The 18,586-nt window shown below is 44.2% G+C and overlaps 1 protein-coding gene across 1 annotated transcript in view; it reads left to right on the top strand.

The window, feature by feature from the left end:
• Positions 1–134: 134 nt before the first annotated feature.
• Positions 135–18,586, top strand: part of LOC120839368 (ruvB-like 1) — a 20,778-nt gene continuing 2,326 nt past the window's right edge. Inside the window, exons 1-10 of the mRNA XM_040209649.2 lie at positions 135–394; positions 646–732; positions 981–1,113; positions 1,472–1,555; positions 4,808–4,965; positions 5,056–5,100; positions 7,110–7,278; positions 12,456–12,654; positions 17,099–17,201; positions 17,282–17,373. Coding sequence (XP_040065583.1) covers positions 248–394; positions 646–732; positions 981–1,113; positions 1,472–1,555; positions 4,808–4,965; positions 5,056–5,100; positions 7,110–7,278; positions 12,456–12,654; positions 17,099–17,201; positions 17,282–17,373 — 1,217 coding nt within the window. The 5' untranslated portion in view covers positions 135–247. The remainder of the gene's footprint in view (positions 395–645; positions 733–980; positions 1,114–1,471; positions 1,556–4,807; positions 4,966–5,055; positions 5,101–7,109; positions 7,279–12,455; positions 12,655–17,098; positions 17,202–17,281; positions 17,374–18,586) is intronic.

Below are 18,586 nucleotides of genomic sequence, written 5' to 3'. Positions count from 1 at the left end.
ATTTTTGATTAAACGTGCGAATATATTTATTCACACTTTCAAATGTTTATAACATTTTATTTAGTTCGTAGCAATTGAATATCCAGCAAAGGATATTGGAACCCTTCCATGCCCTTCCGCGCTAAGAATGGCGAAAAACTTCCTGGGCGGTTGACTACATTGCGCATTCGTTGCGTTTCGCTCGTTTCGTTGTTGCTTGTTGCGGTCGGCGTGTGTGCGAGTTTATCGTTGACGTTGAGCATCTTCGATGACAATGAAGATCGAAGAAGTGAAAAGTACGACAAAAACTCAACGAATCGCCGCTCACAGCCATGTTAAAGGCATCGGCTTGGATGAAAATGGCCTCGCTTTACCCGTGGCCTGCGGCCTCGTCGGTCAAGAACAAGCGAGAGAGGTATGCGAAGTTTCCGTTCTGAACACCGGTTTAAACTGCGAACAATCAACAATTCGTTTTTGTTTTCATCCTTCTGGCGTGATATTTACGTAAAATAGGCGTCGACGTGTGTTAAAACTGCAACCTTAACGTTTATCACACCCTGAATAAAGTCCTTGCGCATTGGACGAATTTCACCACGCTGCGAGAAAGCATGGGTTTCTGCTTAGCTTCTGAAACGTTTTGTAATCTCTGCCCCTTAATCTCTGTAGGCCGCGGGAATCATTATCGAGCTCATCAGATCCAAAAAGATGGCAGGCAGGGCCGTTCTGTTTGCTGGACCACCAGGCACCGGAAAGGTACGTTATCCACGTATCAACCGTTTACATTAACTTGGTATGTGAGTACTCGAGTTCTAGCATGCAGATCTACAACAGTTGGAGACGTTATTGGTGAAATAAAGTAGTCATTGTCTTATAATGTTTAGAAAAGAAAGTAGCCTGTCTTTCTTTATGAACTGGTGACTACGACTGGATTTTAGTGGTTGTAAGTCTGGGTCTGCTCGGGTTACAGTTTTGCCAGTAAAAATGTCGTTTCGTTTTTATAGACGGCCATTGCCCTGGCCATTGCGCAAGAACTTGGCACAAAAGTCCCCTTCTGCCCGATGGTTGGAAGTGAAGTTTATTCGTCCGAAGTGAAGAAAACGGAAGTTCTTATGGAGAACTTTAGGCGAGCCATTGGTAAGAGGTTTTGGTGTATTACAAACCCTTTCGTTTTACCTTTCGCAGTAATTTTTTGAAACAAACTATAGTCGGTGACAGGTCAAGAACGAAGTGGAAGCTCCTCCCACCCCTTTCCACTTCAGTGGAGCGAACGGTGGAGAGGAGGTCGCCTCCTCTCCAGCGTTCGCTCTGCTAAAGTGGTAAGAGGTGGGAGGAGCTTCCACTTCGTTCTTGACCTGTCACCGACTCTAGTATGTTTGCTGCAATTCCTTGCTGCAGCGACTGTTGGGCTCAAAAGATAAACACTAAAGCACGGTGGATCCTAGTTTGATCCTGCAAATCCAACACACAAAATTTCTCTCGTTTTCCTTCTTAGGTCTTCGGATTAAGGAAACCAAGGAGGTCTATGAAGGAGAAGTGACTGAACTAACTCCGTGCGAAACTGAAAATCCCATGGGCGGTGAGAATGCTACGGCTTCTGTAGGCTTTTTAGCGGCCTTTGCTTTCAAATGGGCTGGGGCCGCAAAGTGTGGGCGTGTTTCACTGATGGCTTGATGAACCTTACAAACTTGGAAGCTTGATACAGCATAGGGGGAGAGCAAACAATTCCTTTGTTTGTGAGTCCTGTATGATGCAAATTCTCTAATACTAAATTGTCAAACATGTAAAAAAAAAAGACAATGAATTGTGGTATTTTTATTATTTGGCAAGAATCAGTATTTTATTAAAAAATTAAAATCCTCTTCAGGTTTTTTTTTTTTTCAACATATTTTTGTGTATCAATTTTTTTGTTTTTTTTTATTACTACAAAGACTTATTATAAACCTATTACGATAAGGTGCCGCATATTAGGGAGATACATGCATGCAATGCAGGAACACAGCTGCTTCTGACGACCTGTCGAGAGATCGAATTACCCAGCTTCACTATTTTCCCCTTATAAGTGCCATGCCAAGGCCGCTTTCTTTGAAAAATAACTTTTGTATTTAAAGCCATTAATGAATGTATTCATAAATTGAAAGAACAAACCTTGCTCTCTCCCCACAAATCATTATGCATTTGATTACATGTTTTAATAGGGGCACTTAGCACTATTCTAAATGTGTCCATGGACACTTAAAGGGGCCCTGCAATCATATTTAAGCATCTACCTTTTTTGCGGTTTCCACGTCTCATGGGGTTCGGGCAAGCCGGCGGGCACGGAGAGAGTCACTAAATATCAGTGCGTCATATTTTAATTGGAAGACGCGGAAACCTCCTCCACCTACGAGGGCGGCCCGTGTTGCCGAAAGCGCGCAATATGTGACGTCTTTGGTCCTGGGCTTACTACTGGTCAGAACCACTAAAAGCTTTTTTTAGTCGAGATACAAAATATAAGTGTCGCGAACCGTTTCAATTATGTATGAAAGTAGTTTTTGTTCAGTATTTTAGATCAGAAAAGAAACAAATGCAGTTTATAAAGTACGGAACCAAGAAATGACCCGTCGACAAACCCGCCACCAAGCGTCGGAAAAAACGGCGCATACTAGAAAGGGCTAGTCGGACGAGGCTCAGACGAACGACGATCATAGAAAGGTCCCGGATGTACGCGACGGCGCTGCGGTCGTATACCGGCTCGAGGGTCCGAGCGTTCCAACGGCTTTCGGCGCGGGCTTGGCTGGCGATTTGGCCATTTGGTGGTATGGCAGCGCGAAGTGGCTCCCGTTCTGAACTGTTCTTTACCCCGTGTTTGATGTCGTTTGTGGCCAATGAAGTGTTATGCCGAATTAGTCTTTAATCGCGCAGCAAATGCAATGCAAGCCGCCCTGGCCGCTCACTTCATACAGCCTATCCACCACGTGCTTTAGTGGCGCCCTCTCGAGCCGTCAACACGGAGTGCGGCAGCCGTTAGTGCTCGATGAGCTCACTACTCCTCCTCTAGTTCACGGCCACTCAAGCCAGGACCTACGACGTCATGAAGGAGGTTATTTTTTGCTTGTTTTTGTAATTCTAATTTGCCTATAACTTTTAAAATAAAGCAAAATTTGAGAAAAGAGAAGTTTCTTTAAGTTACTACGTTCAGTGCGCTCAGGTTCGGTGCAAATTAAAAGCCAATCAAAAAGTTGTTGCGGGGCCCCTTTAAACAATATAACATCATTACCTGTACAACTTTAATTAGGGGTTATACCAAGTGTTTTACTGGCTCCTGGCCAGAATTTTCCTTGCAGAAACACTGGTAAGATCATTTTTGCATAGAAAAAGTTGATGCCATATCAATATTTTGTATAATAAAGTCCACAGTTGGTTATAAATTATCAAATTTAAAAATACACCAATGATTCCAATAAGAAACTTGCTAGGTGCCATCGACAACCACTATATCAATCAATTTTAGAAAGGCTTGAAGTGCATGGGCAGTGTGGTACTGGTGGTACACAGAAGTTGCTGCTTGGGCTGCAAGGTGAAAGACTGACAGAGCAAAAATGTGGGGGATAAGAAACAAAAAGACTGTGCAGGCACATGAATATAGACTGCGTTTTCTGGAACCAGAAAAGCAATGTATGCGCTCCGAACCTTTCTAAATTTGTCTGATTAAGTGGTGTTCTATGTCGCTCAGCAGTTTGCCAATTGGAACTATATCCTTATTTCTACTAATCGAAAGATTAATTATGCAGAACCAACTAAAGACTTAATTGTCCTAAATGCTACATAGCTCACTAGATGGGTCACCGACAGTGGCTACTATGGTACCAATTTTATTTTTGTGCATTACTGAAAAGTGACGAGCATGCATTCATGTTAGAATAAGCGCCCAACCCATACTTTTGAAACAATTAGAAAACTAAGGTCAAAATAATGTGAAAGGCACATTAATCGTCGTGGGCGGCCGTTATCTCTGCGTCTGGCAGACAGCACAAAAATAGCCAGTTTATAGCACGTGGGAAGTGGCTTTAGTTACAGACTAGATGGTGTGCAGTCAATCACTTTTTAATTTTTATCAATAAACCCTATTTACTCGCATAACGAATGCACCCCGCACAACAATCGTCAATATTGATTTTTTTTATTTTCCCGCTCAGCCGCCAAGCGGCCAGTCCAAGCCAAACCAGGCATGGTAGCACAAGCACTTGAGTTATGGATGCAAGTGGGAAGTTGCGGAAGCGATAAACAGTGTAACCGCAGACGCACACGGCCAACAAAATTAGGGCCGAGCAATTGCCTGGCCCTCGGACATGTTGCGTACATCGAATATATTTATGTCAACGGACATGCCGCGGCCTGGGGTTCAATTTCAAACAGTGAAATTGTGGAAGTGGTTAGGCCTATGGACAGTTGCACAGTTTTTGTGCCGAGTTCTGCCGATGCGAAAACTGCGTTGAGCATCGTAGGGCACTTTTTAGTCTATGAAAAGAACACTGAGGTTCTGTTTTCGCGCGCTAACGCGCTCATCTATCAAGGCAAACAGTGGCCATTTTGAGTTCAGTGGTCATGCCAAACAAGTGCCCACCCAACTGTGTGCTCCTGCCTTTTCGCTCTTGGACCTAGCAAGTGCCCATCCCCCCAGTTTTGAGTGGGCACTCCCTCAGTATCTTACGATACAGTTTTTGCACAAAACGTTTGGCTGGCCCTTCATGATACACTTGGTATGTAACATGTGCCTGCCTGGCTATCACAGCTTTGATAAAGTGTTGCATTGGCATGTGAACATATTGGCTTATTTTCTGTCGTGAAGGGTATGGAAAGACCGTCAGCCATGTCATCATTGGACTCAAAACTGCCAAGGGCACCAAGCAACTCAAGCTCGATCCTACCATTTACGAGAGTCTTCAGAGAGAGAAGGTGGAAGTCGGGGATGTCATCTACATTGAGGCCAACAGCGGTGCAGTAAAGGTAATCTCCTGTGTAGGACGTTAAAAAACAGAATTGTAATATGCCATGTCTTATTCACCCGTCTTATTCACCTGTAATTGCTTTTTCCAGAGACAAGGGAGATCTGATGCATATGCCACCGAGTTTGATCTTGAGGTAAGGCTTAGTATGCAACTTTGACTCGACTTAGTATGCAAGTAAATTACAACTTCGATTGAAACTCAGTGTATAGAATTAGAGAGCTTCACCTAGGTAGTCACGCCTGAGTCGTCTGACCAAATGGGCCAACATTTCCATTAGACTAGTCAACAAAATGCCTGATGCACCCACTGATGCGATCCACAAGTTTAGCTGCTTGACAGATGAAACAGCAACCATAGTAATAGGGTGCACCTGCTCTTATTATTTTTTTTTACTTTTTCTGTTGATTTTTTTGTGGATAGCTTAGTTTTGTAAAGAGCATGGAGACTCACATGCATGGTTCCCATCTTTATTAGCTTACCTTTTAGCAGTAACTCTGTAAACAGTGTCCCGGCATGCAACAACCAATGTCATTCACTGCAATTCTAGTTTAACATTTTACGCATTACATCTGCAGTAGTTTAGTACAAAGAATAATTTGGAATGCTTGCAAAACAAACTAGATAGCCTCATAAAAATAAACACGAGACAGGGAACAAATAAAAAGACAAACAATCACACACTGTTTTTTTTTTTTTTTTTTTGTTATTACCTTAATATCTCGAGTCATCGCCCATATCCGAGTCATTGCCCGCCCCACTTTTGGGGGGAATATTGATTTCCAGAAACCACACCAAGTGCTCGCCCACCCCTACAAATACCCCAGCACTGACTCCGCAATCCGCAACATTCATCCTACCTTAATGACGCAGCCGAATGTCTAGGACATCACTTTGTCTAGGACATCCTCCAACCTTACAGTTGGAGGATGTCCTAGACAAAGTGAAACGAAGGTGGAGAGACACTTTACTTTGTCTACGCGTTTCCTCCCCGATTTCCGCAACTCTGAAGTAGGAGTGCATCCGTTCAAAAGGAAAACGATGGAGATAACAAACCAAAACTTTGTTTCGCTTACAAAAAAAAATTGTACTGACAAAAAAAAAAATGAAAGATGGCACAAGCAGTAACCCATTCAGGGATAGCTAGGTCAGCGAACGCCCCATAGCCTGGAATGTAACCGTGGAGTGTAAGGTCAAGGTCCGCCTCCACCAAAATAAGCTCACCGCGAACCAGTTCCTTCTCCCGGTATGTCGCGACCGCGGTTGGTAAGGTTGTGCAATGTTCGAGACAGAGTCAACAGGTAAATAAAGATTTGCTGGAATATGCACACAGACGTTAGTGAAGCGTCCCTTTTCGAGCTCCTTGTTCATAGTGCCGTCCATGCGACGCAGCAATGCCGCCTCAACCCGCGTTGATAGCAGCATGCCGCACACGGATGTACACATGTGTGCACCAAACAAGGAAGTTGCACAAGAGCCTGCTTCTGTGATTGACTGGACGCCCAACTTGGCCGACGCCAAAGTATTTGCCACGCGATCGCTTGCTTTCCCGCTTCACCCACATCGCTCTTCGTCGCTTCTTTCTCCCACTCACTTGTTGCACCTGATTCGTTTTCCTATTTACTGGTCAACTCCTTTTTTTCTTTTTTTAACTAATGAGAATGTAGCGGTGTTAGAAACATACTTTCATAGAACAAACATGTATGCCGATCAGCGGTGTTCATCACGTACATGCAAGCAATGGGCTCTGCAATAGTAAAGCATTCTTTCATGAGCATTTCTTGCATAAAACTATGAAACTAATTCGAGTTTTGAGTTTCATTTACCTCTTGTGCACCCGCGCTATATATGTACGAAAAAAATGGGCGTTTTCTTTAGCTTTTTCTAAACTTTTTGTGTTTACCCACTGAGACATGGCCCACTTTTCTTTTTTTTATGAATTTATGGCGGCGGAGGGTGGGTGATGACTTGGGATATTACGGTAGTCTTGGGTTTCTTATTACGAAGTTAATTCATCAGCTTGCCTGCACCTTTTTCTACTGTCATCGTTGGTTAGACCACATAGAGCGACTCACAACATAGATCTGTCGCATAAAACAATTTATTTCCAAGAGGCTTATGAAAGATGCCTCCTGCTCTTCCTAGGCTGAAGAATATGTGCCGCTGCCAAAGGGAGACGTGCACAAGAAGAAGGACGTCATCCAGGACGTGACCTTGCACGATCTGGACGTTGCCAATGCCAGGCCCCAGGGAGGCCAGGACATCCTCTCCATGATGGGACAGCTCATGAAGCCACGCAAGACGGAGATCACCGGTGAGTTGTCCACTCGCTCACTATGCGGTAGCAGAAGGTTTACAAATGGTTCATGTACAGTCGCCAACCAATTTTTTTGGCCACCAAAGTTTCTGCTCTGCTTGATTACTCAGGCATGTTTGCAATACCGTCACTCATCTCATGGTGTTGGTGTATAACAACTCAAATTTAAACATTGTACAAAATGTTGCTATATTTTTCTTCATTGGTTTGTGTCGCTTCCACCGTTTGCAGACTGCCACTGTGAAGTGAGTCGCTGCCATTTTGGTTTTTACTTGCAGCTTCGATACCATGCCCTATGCACTAGAGTACCTGGATGGAGGCTGTAGTTAGACTGTATGGTCCGGTTCTGTTATTGTTTGCCACCTCTGCTCGACCATTCAATGCCATGGCAGTCATTCTCGTCTCCTTTTGAGTGCAAGCACATTCCACTGAGAAGTAGTTGGGTGATCTTGGTGAGCTGAACATTTTCTTTGAGCAGTGCCAAATGGCATCAATGGAGACCCCGACAAAACATAGCAAATACTGTCGCAAATAAAAATGGCAGCGGAATGTGGAACTAAAAATAAATTTTTCATGAGACGAAATTGTGCCTAGAAACTTAATGCTGCGTGCGTGGCAATATCAGGTGTTACATTTTACGTGGAATGGCCCCGCGAAAGCAGAGTTTGCTTGCCTGTACACTAGCAGCTGCTGTCACCTTCAAAGTACTTCCTTTGCGAAGCTGTCCACTTTGTCAGGCGATGGCGCCATCGCCGGAAGCATTTTTGGAATTCTTTTTCCAGAATACCTCGAAGTCATGTTGTCGTGTTGCACTGGATGTCGGAAACGACAAGAAATCTTCGCTGTTTCACGTTTTTCTTTTTTTTTTTTTTTTTAATTTTGAAAGAACTAAACATTGCAGTGGGCTACGTTAAGTGGATGGGTGGATGGTGCATTTTTGTGATAGATTTTTAGCCAGGAACTCGTGCAATTTCAACAGATCATGCTCAGGGGCATTTGCATAATGGAAAATGCATGAAAGATTGGAGGCACCGTTTTTTTAGAAATATTTCTCATTTCCAAACTTATGCTTAGAATCTTTCACACTGTCCCCCTATTCATATTCAGTTTCAGTCTTGCTTTTAGTCGCACACCTGATCTTTACTCCGGGAGCACGAGGGTTCATACTTTGTTCACATTTGCATCAGTCGCTTGTTTTTTTGGCTGCCCACTTCTTGCATCACCATGCACATCTCCACCTCCCTAGAACCACCTGTGCCACTGAAAACACTCGATTTATTCATAGCATGCTCAACATTGTGGGGAATGAGGGGGCCGACCACATACCTTTCACAACCGGGGAGCGGTGCTCAAAGGGGAAATCCGATGCCCGTCCCACCGCGCGGCCGACGGCTACCAGCGAGGGCGGTCGCCGCGCCAGGTTCGTTCAACGCCATGCCAACAACGATGATCCCGATATCCAACAGCGTTTATTGAGTACCAGGGGTCCCCAACAAGACACTGCGGTCAGGCGAGCCGTGGACACAGTGTGCCCGCAGCGCCCACTGACCTGAGGTGGGCGCTGCAGTCTGCAAACAGGGGTAATTGCGAGCGGAGTCATCGTCAGTCAGACAAGCTCACGCCGCTACCCGTCGTCGCAGGAGTTCGGGGCCAGGGCTCTCGGCAGACGGACGTCCACAGGTAGTGGGGATGCCGACTGTCAGAGCCAGGGGAATCACTAGCGTGGAGTCATCGCCGGTTGGACTAGCTCGCACCGCGACCCAATCTGTTTCCTGGAGTCCAATCTAGGACTCCTTGACCACACGGCCGTCCACTTGGAGGGCAGGCCCAACTCTCCCCCGCGCGATCTCGCTGTTCCCCCGAAATCGGGGGAGTGCGAGAGAGTAAGCCAGCATGGTGGCGTGCTCTCTCCGACACGATACGGAATGAGCCGGCTCGAAGCCAGACAACTCCGGCCGGAACGTCCGCGGCTTATGCCTTCTCGGGGGAGTGGAACCGGTGGCTCCCACAACATAAGGCATTGTTTATAGGGCTAATGTGTAACTGGCACTTTTACTAATCCCCCACACAAAGCTTACTCAGGTCGTCCATAGTCCTACACGGTCTACTAACGCCTGTGAGTCTACTCGGCTTGGTCCTCGTTTCCTCTAAGATCGCTCGGTAAGGCGCCTGCTGCAAAATACTTGAAGGCATTTCGGATCACACCCGTTTCTTGCAGTCTTACCTTAGCCTGTAAGCCGTCTGCTACCGTTGACGTTAAGCAATTTCGTGATTTCAATCATTCTGGATGCTTTGGAGGAAAACTTTTCTCAATTCTATGTTATATTTAAAACTGTTAACTGTTAAACGTTTGTGGTTGCGGTTTAGGTATACGGTAGAATATTGCATCCAGAGACATGTTCTATTGCATGTCAAGAGGGTGAAAAAGCACAACTCATGGATCAGAATACGTCGAGCTCACAAATTTGGTAATGCACATAATACTTGTTCAATAACTTCTCCGTGCAGGCAGTTAAAGGCGTCAGTCAAAAATGCTAAATACAATATTTTAATGCCACATTACATGGTTAGTTTACATTACATAAGAAATTTCTGAGATTTAAAAAAAAAAATAAACAAATGTCTACTATTAAAGACATGAAACTGTCCAGTGGCACTTCTTATGAGAAGCAATTGATTTCTAACGCTTTGACTACTTTCTATATTTACTGCCGGTCCAGGGATTTTTTCTGAATATGATGTTCCTCATAGAACTATACTTGAATTTACCATTTCCGAGAAAGGCGTTTTGGCAGCCATGCTTGATTTTGTTATCAGAAATAGCAGGGGCCCTGATAATATACCAAACATTTTTCTCTTTAGGTACGCTGAATGGTCAGCTAAGTTTCTGCACTTGATTTAGTGCCATAGCCTCAGCACAGGCACAGTCACTGTGCCTGTGATAGAGTGACAGTGATACGATTCAGTGACAGTCACTGTATCGTCAATTACAGACCTATCTCTCCATTGTCTATGTTTAGTAAAATACTTGAACAAATAATTTTTAAGCATCTAAATGTATTCTTCGAAAATTGTGAATTTTTTCAGGATGAACGGCATGGGTTCAGATACGAAATGCTCACAGTAACTCAGTCAGTTCACACGATACACAAATTTTCGGCTACCATTGAAGCAGGCGGTCAAACTAACGTAATATTCCTAGATTTCGCGAAAGCTTTTGATTGCGTTTCCCACCAAAAACTGTTACACAAATTGTGCTGTATAAGCAGTAATTAGACATTTAATCTTGGCTCAATTCTCTTGGTTTTCCCGGTGTTCATAAACTTCAGATGAACACGTCTGGTAAAAACCTCTGGCGATCCCACCGGGAACAGACTGTTACAGTATAAACGCCGAATCACTGGTGTCTGTTGATCGATTTCAATAACTCGGTGTCTTAAAGGGATACTGAACCGAAATTTGGATTTCACAAAATAAGGCCTCAGAGGCGTTGAACGGATGCTACGAACTCGGAAACCTCACTCATAAATCGACATCTCAAATGGATGGCCGTATTTTTGGAAAAGAAGGGCGCTATCAAACAAGGACTTCGACGTCGCGATCCTCCTGGAACAGTTGAGAATGAAGGGAAATGGCATCGCTTCTCTTTTCCTTGTTTTGGTTCACCAGCTCGACGGGACGAAGCGACGAGAGGGAATAAGAAGAGTGGACGTCACATGTCTCGTCGGCCGTATTCACTCGCGCATTTCTTTTCCAAAAATACGGCCATTCTTTAGAGATACCGCTGCATAAGTGGTGTTTTTGAGTTCTGCAGTGCCCTGCCTATCACTCCAGCCCTGTTTTGTGAGTTTGAAATATTGGTTCAGTATCCCTTTAATCACTTCATTTCTAAATTGGAATGCCCATGTAAACTACATGTAAACTACATTGCCAAGAAAGCTATGCAGAAACTGGTTTTTAAAACACATTCTTTGTCACTGCACTTCTGAAACTAAGTTGACCGTCTATAAAGCTATTATCAGACCAATGTTAGAGTTGTCTGCCCCCCCCCCCCCCCCCTCCCCTCCCCCCAAACTGTCTTTAATCTGTATGCAGTGCAAAAGAAAGCACTGTGTTTTGTTATGATCTGTATAGTTTCATGTCTTCAATTTCCGACTTGTATGTTGGATTGTGTGATTTAGCAACACGACGAAAACTAGACCGCCTTATATTTTTTTTTAATGTGCTCTACACAATTTGCATTTATGTTTTAACCATTGCACAGCAATTAATGAAACTAGGCCCGCGCTAAACAAACACCACCTCTCACTGAACCGTTCTGTAGAACCACTTTGTTTAAAGCCTCCTTTTTCCCCAGTACTGTGAATGAATAGAACAAGCTTCCTAAGGGTGTTGTTAGTTAGTTGTCAATTGCTACTTTTAATGGTGCTCTATATAAGCACTTTGTCGCATAGCTAATTCACTGTACTGTTATTTATCCATGGTTACCTTGGTATGGTGCTTGGTTACACTTGTACGACTCCCTGCTTTGGCAATCAAAGTGAATGCTGGCATTATAGACAAACAAACAAACAAAGCTTTGGCTAATCCACTTCTCCAGGTTCCTGTCACTTATTTTCCACCGACGGTGTAATACAAACACAAACAACTTCCTCTGCTGCTCAAAAGAGAATTACTTATATCCCGTCACCAGGTACATCCCAAATGTGCACAACCCAGACACACACACACAAGGGTTTGAAATAGGAGAGTTTTACTATATAAGTGGTTGGCCAAAACGTGAACGAAAAGATGTTTGAGGAGTCCAGTGCAATGCGGCCGTCATCAGCACCTCCGAATATTTTTGTACCACTGACCTGGGGAGTCTTTGCGGAAGACTCAGCAGAGGAGTGAAGAACTTTGCAAGCTGACCAATTTTTTGGTTGGTACTGTTCAGTGGTTAATACTCTAATGACACACTAGCACACCCCCAGGATGAGTCCAGCACCCCCCCCCCCCCCCCCCCCATAGAATTTACTACACCAAGCCCACAAAGCTATGGTGTACATCTGCCCCACAGCCCTCCCAGAAATTTGTAATGCCCCCCCCCCCCCCCCCCCCGCCCCCACCACACACACACATATTGATAATCCTGGATAAACCCTTAAACCTTGATGCCATTCATTTCCCTGCAGACAAGCTGAGGAAGGAGATCAACAAGGTGGTGAACAAGTACATTGATCAGGGCATAGCAGAGCTGGTGCCGGGCGTGCTCTTCATAGACGAGGTACACATGCTGGACATTGAGTGCTTCACCTACCTGCACCGGGCCCTCGAATCCTCCATAGCGCCCATCGTCATCTTCGCAACCAACCGTGGTCGTTGCACCATCAGGTCAGCCCTCTTCTATTTGCTTATTACTTCTTGTTTACTTGTAACATACTACAAACATTTTGAACCCCGCGATGGTGAGACCCCCGTGGGCGTGAAGTGCAGGGTGTGACAATATGAGCTGGACCAGCGGCGTTCAGGCTGGGGCTGCTCACAAGTCAAGTGGGGAGGCCCGCACACATTAGTACTGAAACAGAATTCTAGTGCCCATTTTATTGTCCAGCTGTCTACACTGTCTAAATGTCAACCACGAAGACACCAATTTTTTTTGTACAAAAAGACACCAAAACATTATTTGAAACAAATTAACCATTTACCAGATCTCCAAATCTCCCGAGACGCTTTGCGTTCTATGAGAGCTCCCTGGAATCGGCCGTTTGGAGCAACCAATATAGCCACCTGTTCAACAAACATGCAGTTGTCATTAGCATATTTTGTTCATCATCAGTGACGTGGTCGCTGCGTCAAACTTCGCCAAGGGGCTAACCCTGCTACATCCTGTTACGTTTTGCCAAAATATGGGTAATCTGCGCCAAGCCTGCGCCAAAAAGACAGTTTCGGTCGCCTTTCAAAACCGAAACTAAACTGAGCACCGTAATTGAGCATGCGTGTGTTATGTGGCACAAGAGGACGTATGACACAAAGTACCCTGCATCAATTGTCCACCCGGTCTTGCATGGTTTTTCCGCCGTCTCGCATTTCGTGCTCTCGTCGTCTTGTGGGTCTTGTCTCGCATCTTTTTTTTTTATATATATTTTCAACGATAGACGCGGGTGTGTGCGGACGCTCCGACGCTAGTGTGACGGGTACCAGCCATGCTGTCATGCTGTGAAACGAAACCTCGTTTTTGCGCAGCTGAAGCACTCGCTCCTAAAAGCAACAGCCGTGGGAAAACTATATTTGGTCCCTGCCTTCCAGTCACCGTGGTCGACGTCGGGTGTTGCCGTCCTCACGTCGCTGCACATATGGCACTCTCTAAAATGAAACTAAGTACCCGCCGCATGTTCAACAACATCCCTGTTCTTGTTTAAATCATTCATTACTACAAAAATCCCTCTCTAACTCAAAGACTACTGTGTCGAAGTATTGATTACCTAAGTTTCTCTCGATCGGCTTTCTTTCGAGCGGGACCCCAGTGCGTGAAAAATCTGCCGCGATAAGAAAGTTAGTTAAGCGAAGTGAGCTAAAGCGAAGAAGGCAATGTCTGCACGCTGAACCCGCACAGCGCACTTGTTTATCTCGAATTCAGTCGTCGCACAATGCGACCCAAAATCTTTTTGACCTTGGCTTGCGATATCTGGCATCGATCCGCTCTGGTTCTTTTTTGCTTTTTTTAATGTGTTTAGCTTGCACCTTGTTTGCCTGCCTGACAATAACGCGCCGCTGGACAGCGGCGCGTTATTGTCGAGCATATGACGTTTAGTCACACGCTCGACAGTTACATTTTGCATACAATTTTGGGAATCAGTTGGCGACGGAGCAAAGTAACATGGTTTCGGTTTCAATGGAACAGCCGCTGTTTCCGCTCGCGCAACAAAGCACGCGCAACTGCAAGCCTGCTGAAGTTGCCCTTACGTGTTTGCGAACTTGATTGCACGGCAGATGCACCAGTCGGGACGCTTGCGATCCATTGTTTTACGTTTGCTTACTTTTAACGAAAATTTAATACGTCGAAGCAGTAAAACGGTGGCAAGAGGTTTTGCGGAATCGCTCGGCAACGCCTACAGCATTGTACACTTGTGGGATGCCTCAGCAGTAAAAACACAAGCTGCGAGTTCCGTCACAACACATCACATTAGAACACTACACAAGTCACAACACAAAGTGCCCTTCATTTGTACAGCACTTAAAACAATTATTTTTATTTTTATAAGAATATCTGCTCCAAAAGCAACTTTTGCTGCTCCGTAACACTGTTTTGGCTGCTTCAAAAGCCACTTTTGCTGGTCCAAAGCACTGTTTTGGTTGCTCCAAAGGCCACATTTTGCTGCTCCAAAACTCTGTCTTTGCTGCTGCGAAAGGTGCTCCAAAATGACTTAGGCCAATCACATCACTGCATCATGTTAAACTTATTTCTGAACGTGAGAGCAGTGATGTGATTGTTGTGCCATTTGCGCCAAAGTGCTTACCCTGCCACATCCTGCCAAAAATAGGGTTCGTCATTTTTGGGCTTTATTTTTGTCAACGACTATTTTAGCGTTTGCTAAGTATTATATTATTCCGATGGTTGTGTCCCCATTATTCTCCATCTGGCCTCATTTAGGGGTTCAAAGCACCCAAACTCTTCAATGGGTTTTGCCCATTTTCCTGTTGGGGCCATCCGGCTTAACCTTGATTTTCTGGTATGTGCTTTTCTCTATAGGTTCGTAGTCTAAAACAATTTGAAGAAAAATTTAAAAAAAAAAAAAAAAAAAGTGATTTCAATAGTGTGACGTAGAATTGAAAAAAAAAAAAAAAAAAATATCCCCCATTCAAGAAATGATTTCAAGGACGTGAGAATAGAAATAAAGCCCGAAAACGAAGAACCCTATTTATAAGTTTATTTTTCATGTCAACTCTCTTGTTTAGTTATTACCTTTATACGGCTTCATATTTATTCAATGGCACAGTCAAGAGAATACAATAAAACTAAATTATCTAGAGCAGTGGATAGAAGCTTGGAAATAACTTTAAACGCTAAAACCATCAAAAAAAAAAAAATTTTATTGTTTGCCACGTGATTTAATAGGCTGTCAAAGACTGTCCAATCAATATTTTGCTACAGCGTCACATATATTTTTAATAAAGTTAAAAAAAAAAAATGCGACTGCTTAAAATCGAAATTGAATGGGGAAGGAAGAAGAAATGTAGAGGGGGAGGGAGTTGCTGGAAGTCGTGTGGCTGCGTCAAACTGCGTTTTCTTTTTCTTTCTTTTTCCTACATTTTTTTTACATGCGAAGCAGACGAAGAAGGCAAACAAACGTCAGGCACAAAGTGCTTGACGTGTGTGCGTTTTTCAAGCTTTTACCAATTCATGTTCATAAGGCGAGCAATGTCCTCATCCAGGAGAAGGGGCAGCATCTCGGTGACGTCTTCGTGCGAATCAGCTTGGTGGTCGGGCGTATCGTACGGAATAGATCTCAATTGTTTTGATCGGTAAAAGATTTTTCTTTCGAAGCCAGACATATTCGGTGGTACCGCAAACAACAGTTCTGGTCCCACGCCCGTCGTCTGCCGCCATCGCTTACTCCGCTTCTATCAGCCATCCAGCCCACGATGCCATGTTGAAAATTACGCAGAGAATGCACAAAGTGGTTCCGGTTCTCTGTCTAACTTTTTTTTTTTTTTCAATCAACATATTTGCAGCTTTTTAGAAGCCACAATAAATGGCTATCCTATTTTTTCTATATTTAATATTGAGTGTGTGCCTTGGATGACCTACGACTTCTATCATTTTTGTTGTGTGTATCTAAACCATAGAGAATGGCATGGGACCACGAAGAAGAGAGTGAGCGCGATTTAAACCGGCCAGTTCTCGATCGGCGGTTTTCAGGCGGAAAGAAAACTAATTTCAAACTGCAAAGTAAAACACGCTGCAAGAGCGTGCAACGGGATGCTACAAACACCAAAACATCACTCATACAACATCTCAAATGGATGACCGTATTTTTTTTTTTTAAAAAAGGAGACGCATTTGACAGATATGTTTACGTCTTGTTTCTCCGAGAAGGAGAGGGAAGGATTTTGCGTCTTCTCCGCCTCGCTGCTTTGAGGGGACGAAGCGAAGAGTGGAGGAAACAAGATATCTTCACATCACGCGCCTGCTCGGCCTGGTTCAATCTCAACCTCTTTTTCCGAAAATATGGCTGTCCATTCGAGATATCGCCTTATGAGTAGTGTTGTAGGGGTTGAAGTGTACCGCCTACATCTTTTACATTGTTTTCTTGATATACAAACTTCGGTTCACCATTCTATAGCACAATATTTGCAGTAGTATGAAGGAAAATGAAGAGTGTACCCATGCTCAAAAAGTTATTTTTGCTGCTCCAATATGAACTTTCGGCTGCTTCCTCGCTACAGCCTTCCCTTTTTTTATTTTTGGGACACGGACTGTCGGCCATTTGTTTTGGAATCATGGGTTGCCCGGGTTCCTAGGTGCACCTGCCTGGATCCACCAGCATCTCCAATCCCAAAATGAGGTGCAAGCGGCTCAGTGTACCGACATCTTGGCACGATGCGGCAGGAAGACGCATTTACCGATTCTGTTAGGGATCCGAGTTGCAATTTTGTTTTATATGTACAAAATGAAACTTTCTCTGAGCGCTCAAGTTGTCTTCATCTTCCATTTATTAATGCCTTGCAGTTAGGTCTTCAGCTTTAATTCTACTCTCGGATATGGGGAACCTCATCACATGTCTCGAGCATTGCTCGAATCATTCTCTTATTTTCCGCTCTCGACAACCCTCAGGGGCACGGAGGATGTTGTATCGCCCCACGGAATTCCTTTGGACTTGCTGGACAGGCTGCTGATTGTCCGGACCCTGCCCTATTCCCAAGAAGAGATGGTCAAGGTAGGTTGTGCCAGAGACAACGGTTCTGGAAGAAATACACCCTACTCCGGCTGCAATTGCGCGCTTTTCTGGTCATCCAGATTCTCAGGATCAGGGCCCAGACGGAAGGCATCGAGGTCGACGAGGAGTCTCTCCAGGAACTGGGCGAGATTGGAACACGGACCACCCTGAGGTACTTTCTCGTCTCCTTTTTCTGCAGATATTGCAGTCTTCAGCTTATTTCCTCTCGTATGCTCCTCACCTGTTTATGAAGAAGGCCTGCATATTCTGTTTCCTGTAGACCATGCCAGAGCCAAATCATTGTACGGCGATGTCTCATTAAGGGCGGACATGGGCCCAAGTTTTAAAATTTTTTTGAAAAACTCATTTTTCAATGCTGAGGTTTTCAGTTTTAGAAACTAATTACATACACTCTTACACTAAATTTCATAACTATGCGCCAAATAGCTATGTTGATATAAAATATTTTCAACACCGTGTGAGGCAGTAACAAAGTAAAGGAGTTCAATGTTTGAATGCAATTTTCTCAATTCCACTTTTTGCTGCAAATTTCATACGAAGGAATCTTTTGTCCGAAAGTAAAATTATTCTGATACCACAATCAAGGTGTTTCTGAACTTAAATTTACTGGGGAATCTGGCTATCTACATTATTTTGTTTTACATTAAAGTCCTCATTGAGAAAAAAGCATGTTTTCAAAAATTCACATATGACAGATATGCATCTCATATTTTGAGGTAGTCACTTTTCCTGGAATATCTTTATTAGAGTTATAAAAACTAGATAGCCCAAAGTCCCACATCCCCCACTTTATTCTCAAGCAGTTAAAATGATGCTTACTAGCTTCATTGGCATATCATAGATTTCTTAACGAAGAGTGGCACATCTCCTTATGCAAGTATGTGAAGTTGTTTTAGGGAGCTCAAAGTTTGCACAGTACACCTACATCTGAAGTTAAATCTCCGCTGCAAATTTCATTCCGATCACTTGAGTCGTTCAGAAGTTCAACCTCTAGCCAGTGTCCCCCCCCCTTAATATGAACACCCCTGTTACCCCCAAACATTGTCCCATAATGAGGCAAAAATGTGCAAGTTTGCCCAGTTTGTCCTCGGTAGTTCTGTCCAGCGGCGTAGACTCTCCATTTTCCGGGGAAGGGGGGGGGGGGGGGGAGGGGGGGCAGGGGCAGGCAGGCAGGCAGGAAGTTCTTTGGGGGGGGGGGGGGGGGGGGGGGGGGGGGTACTTTTTTTGCACAGTTTTTTTTACGCTGGCAATTATTAGTAGTTTATTTTAGGGGGTACATTTTTACAGTGTACATATATATCGCCATCTGTCCATCGCTGTGTGCGTTGTTTTTGTTTGCATGCCACTACTAGAAGTTCGTTACA

The sequence above is a fragment of the Ixodes scapularis genome, unplaced genomic scaffold (genome assembly GCF_016920785.2).
Source record: "Ixodes scapularis isolate PalLabHiFi unplaced genomic scaffold, ASM1692078v2 PGA_scaffold2__306_contigs__length_199485367, whole genome shotgun sequence".
NCBI classification, from domain to species: Eukaryota; Metazoa; Arthropoda; class Arachnida; order Ixodida; family Ixodidae; genus Ixodes; species Ixodes scapularis.
Note: the sequence above shows the minus strand (reverse complement) of the source record. Positions and strands in the feature narration are given on the sequence as shown.